Source organism: Phocoena phocoena, chromosome 1 (assembly GCF_963924675.1).
Source record: "Phocoena phocoena chromosome 1, mPhoPho1.1, whole genome shotgun sequence".
Classification (NCBI taxonomy): Eukaryota; Metazoa; Chordata; class Mammalia; order Artiodactyla; family Phocoenidae; genus Phocoena; species Phocoena phocoena.
In genome coordinates this window covers 116,015,280-116,019,898 of record NC_089219.1, presented here as the reverse complement: position 1 = coordinate 116,019,898, position 4,619 = coordinate 116,015,280, and the positions used below count along the sequence as shown (strand labels likewise).

At 51.7% G+C, this 4,619-nt stretch overlaps 1 protein-coding gene across 2 annotated transcripts; it reads right to left on the bottom strand.

Annotated features, from left to right (window-relative positions):
* Nucleotides 1-844: 844 nt before the first annotated feature.
* Nucleotides 845-2,265, bottom strand: DUSP23 (dual specificity phosphatase 23). Of its 2 annotated transcripts, none has more exons than XM_065892531.1 (3): nt 2,239-2,265; nt 1,884-2,152; nt 845-1,247 (listed from the first exon to the last, which is right to left on the bottom strand). In XM_065892531.1, exons 2-3 carry the CDS (start codon nt 2,148-2,150, stop codon nt 1,062-1,064), a joined length of 453 nt encoding a protein of 150 aa, XP_065748603.1. In that variant the 5' UTR covers nt 2,151-2,152; nt 2,239-2,265; the 3' UTR covers nt 845-1,061. The 2 variants fall into 2 exon arrangements, with proteins under 2 accessions (XP_065748603.1, XP_065748611.1); XM_065892539.1 differs by lacking the exon at nt 2,239-2,265 and having other exon boundaries at nt 845-928; nt 1,018-1,247; nt 1,884-2,203.
* Between the last annotated feature and the right edge of the window lie 2,354 nt (nt 2,266-4,619).

Sequence of the window (4,619 nt, the reverse complement as noted above, 5' to 3'; positions counted from 1 at the left end):
ATACAGGCACTCAGTACACATTTCATGATGAATTCCTACCTTATCCATCCTGGCCTGCCATTACAGAAGAGCGGACAGGAATTCGGGCAGGAGTTATAGCAAAAAGAGTCCACCTGGCTAGTCTATCCCATTCATCCTATCTCTCGAAGCTGCAGGTGTGGTGGTGGTGCTGGTAGCATGGCATCCAATGGGGAAGTGAAGGTAACATCTGAGAAACATGGCCAAGGTTCGAAGCCCTGAATGTCTTCATTTAATCATCAAATATCCTCTGCATACCTGCCCAGAGAGGCTGGGTTCTGGCATTCCTCAGCCTCATGCTGTGGGGCAGCATAATGGGCTGGAGGTCACAGGTGAGCGGAGCAGCCTGAGGCTGGGGAAAGGCACCCAGCCCCTGGGAGATGGAGACAGTGATTATCTGGGAGCACAGCATCCAGGCCTTCTCTGTCGTAAGAGGGCTAAAGGGATGACACACGTGGGGCATGCGGGCCTGGACTGAGGGGCTGTGTCCACAGGGGCCCTCCTGGCCTGCGAGCATCAGAGACCTTGGGCTGCCAGGGATTTGTTTCCTTTTCATTGACCAGCTCCCCAGAAGACACATCAAGTATTATTAGAGATAGATACATAAGAGTTTCAGCAACTTTAAAAGGCTGAAAATGTGTGCTGTAGTCCTAGCCCATACTTCCACTTCCCGGAAGTGTAACCTTGCGCCTTCCTGAGCCTTGGCCGCCTCATCCAAAGAAGGGATGGCCCTTCTGCCTTCCCTTTATTATGGGGCTATTGTGAGGCGCAAAAAAAGTCACAAAGTGTAGGAGCACTTTGTAAACTTAAAGTGCTATGCAATGTGAGCTGGTTCTTTATTTATTCAAGGCAGTGGCAGAGGGACACCCCACATTGGTGCTGCTCCAGCCATCCTCCTACCAGGACCTGCCTGCAGGGAAGGGCTACATCTGTCTTTTGACCGCTGGAGGGCTTAGCACTTTGAGTTCACTTCCGCATCTCTGGCCCCATCTAATACACAGGTCAGGGCCGCGGGGGGCCTGGCAGAAGAGTGCTGAGGTCCCTTATTTCCTTCGCTGGTAGAACTGGAAGACTGCCTTCTCTTGCTCATACGTCTCGATGGAGCCGGGTCGAAGGCGCCGGATCTCAGCGATGGCGTCCCCTGCAGCCAGGCCCCGCTCCTTCACCAGGTAACAAGCCAGCATGGTACCCGTGCGGCCAAAGCCCAGGGCACAGTGCACTCCCACCGCCTGCGAAGGGGGAGCTGGGTGGGGAGGAGCTCAACGCCCTCCCAACACTCTCCTGACCCTCACTTGTAAAATACAACCAGGTTTTAAAGATGTAGGACAATGAAGAATATAAATATCTGGTTAAGAATTTATTTTATATTGCTTATATGTTGAAATGATATTTTGGAGTTACTGGGTTAAATTATATTATCAAGATGAATTTCTCCTGCTTCTTGTTTACCTTTTTAAAATGTAGCTCCATTACATTTGGACAGAACCTTGCTCTGGAGACTGCTCAGTACCCCCTGACTTCAACCCCCATCTCTCCCAAGTATGTTCACCCTTTCTCCTTCTCAACCCACAACATCAGCTGGTTCTTCGTTGCCTTTCCTCGAGCCCAATTCACAGTGCTGGGCCCTCTTCATACTCCTCCCCCTTGCCCCCCCCCGCCCCGCCCTCCTCCGCCCCCCTCCCCCCGCCTCCGCCCCGCTTTGGCTTTCTGTTCTGGTTGAGATGGTCTCCTGGCCCCACCCTCTTCCTCCAGTCTTTCTCCCGGAACCCAGCTAAGTTATTCCTGGCCCCGCCCTCCCCAGCTCCGCGTGTCCCCGCTGACCCCTCCCAAGTCCCTCCCTCCCGGCGCTAACCCCGCCCTCTGACCTCTCCCCTGGCGTTGGCCTCGTCGACAATCTTCACGAAGCGGTCTATCTGCTCTGGGCCCGGCGAGCAGAAGTCTGGGATGCGCAGTCGGTGCAGGGTGAGGCCGGGGCAGCTGTCGCTGTGCGGGGGCCCGCGCTCCGTCAGTGACACCAGGTGCCGCACACCCTGGTCCAGCAGGAACTGGTAGTGGGCGGGGAGCCGGGGCAGGGCCAGCCCCGCCAGCCGGCCGGGGAGCACCCATGAGAAGTTGGGGGGCTGCACGCCCATGGCTGACGGAGGGCACAGAACAGCGGGTCACCGGGGGCGAGGCCGGCCCGTCCCGCTCCGCCCCCGGGCCCGGTAACCTTCCACCTACCTAGCACTGGCGCCTCCTGGAGCCACGTGGTCTTCGGGACATATCCTGGGTGTCGTCCTGCTCCGCCTCAGGGGATTGGCCGAGCCGCCTGGGGGCGGGGCTAGAACACCCAACTCCCGGCTCCCAGTGACCGTCGGAGCGTTCTGGTCCGGCCCCAAGCAGAACACTCGTTGATTGGTTGGATAGTCAATAATGGGCGGGATTACTGCAGCCGTGTGCACGGGGATTGGTGGACCACGCACACAGCCAAGACAGAACACCTAGAAGGAATTAAAAATTCTTTTCTGTGGATGAAGCAACCCCGGGTCGAGCTCTGCTGCTCCCTGGCGGTCGGTGGAAGTTATTGCATCACTGGCCAACTGCCCCTGCTGCCCAAGGGCCTGGCCTTAACTTTCTTCACAATGGGTGCCCAGGGGTTTAAGAGATGGCAAATCTACATACGCCTTGGAGGAGGAATCTTCTCTACAATAACTCTAAGTCATTATCAGTGACTTTTTGAACTCGTCCAGTAAGTGGGAATCGCCACTGTACAGGGGACTATTCTTGTTTTTCCACTGCTGAAATTATTAAAAAAAACCCAGTGTTTCTGCCATCTGGTGCCCTGAAATCGTATCCGGGAGAGTAATAATGTAATAATAATAACAACAACAAAAGCACCACCACCAACAACAATATAAGAATTAACAAATTGAGCATTTACTATGTGCCAGGTATTTTTCAAACTGATTTAATTGCCACAATAATCTTACGAGGTGGGTAATCTATTTAACTATCTTACAGATGAGAAAACTGAAGCTCTGGAGAGGTTCAGGAACTTGACCAAGAGATGACTGATGGCGGGGGGTTTGAAACCAAGCAGCCTGGCTCCAGAATCTTTAACAAAACGGTATTGTATTCTAAAGTTAAATAGAAGGTTACTGCCTCTTTACCTAGCCATCCTCATGTCCCTCAGCTGGGTTAAACAGTTGCAGGATTTGTTAATTTTTCTTCATATTTCCTGATTCTCAGGTTCTGTGAGTCACCCTTCCCTGGGGAGGCTAGAATTTCTCTGTGTCATTCATAGCAGGTGGGGAACTAGATCTGAATACAGTGTCTTAACTGTGATCTGACTGGTTCATATCCTCATTTGAACAATGTGCTTCTAGTGATCAGACTAATTATAATTATGAAAATAGTTAACCCTTATTGAATTTGCTTATGTACCAGGCCCTGTGCCAGGTGCTTTCTGGAAGAGCCACATTGGGAAGGTATTTTTATATCTCTTTTGCACATGCGTAATCTGAGACTTAAAGAAGTTGGTTAACTTAGCCAAGCACACATAGCTAGTAAGTAGCTGGGCTGGTTGAGCCAAGGTCTCTCTCATTCCAAGCCCAGGGTACCTAGTCATGAAGATGTACTTCCCTCCTTCTGTTCCCATCTACCCCTGACACACACATTTGGTTCCAGCAAAATGAAGAGGAATTTTTCTTCCTCCAAAGATCAAAGCCTGCTCTGACCCTGTGGAAAATGCACTTACCGTTTACCCAGGCAACTCTGAAGCATCGCCTCTGCCTACTCTCCCCAAGTTCCAGGAGCTGCCAAATCTGCCCTTTCCCTTTCTTCTGTATAATCACAGCCCTGATTAAGCCCTTCCTGTCTGCACTCCCATTTCCCACACAACTCCCTATGACTCTTTCTAGCCCATCCCAATTTATTCCTATGGTGCCCTTCAGCCACCAGTCACCCCTTCTCCCCTCCCTGTGACTCCTCTCAATCCCTTGCTCAGGATTTCTGGCTGCACTGCCTCTGGAGACAAGACTCCAGCACTTGCTCCTTTCAGGTTGAACTTTTCTCAGTCCCTTTTCCTTGCTGTCCTTTCTTTGCTCCCTCACTCATAAGGGGAAAACTTCCCACATCTCTCTCCACTACCCTATGCCCCTTCCTTGCCTCCTTGAGATCCAGCTCAAAGCCCATCTTCTTCAGAAAGAAGACATTTCGCGGGGGGAGACAGATTCCCGTGTGGGTCTCTGCAGGGGTTGAAGTGCATCCATCAACCCACCTGGGCTTCCTTTGTAGGAATTCCTCCCTCTTTACTGCTCTGCCTCTGGCTTCCAACAGGCCCCAGGTGAAGGGGTCCCTGCCTTGGTCTGTGTCCCATTGTAAAGAATATTATTTAATTTTCTGTCTTGGGCCCAGGGGGCCTCACATTGAAAGAAAAACTCCTTTCTGATGGTTTCCTGGCTAGGATCCCGGCAACTAAACAATGTCAGATCCCCGCACGTAGCCCCCAACCTCATGTAATACTGAGCTTCTTTCCCTTTCTCTTCTGTGTTACCTGACCTTCAGTAAGATTTAATCTCCATACTCCCATCTCATTTTATATAAATATGTACTCCTAGTAT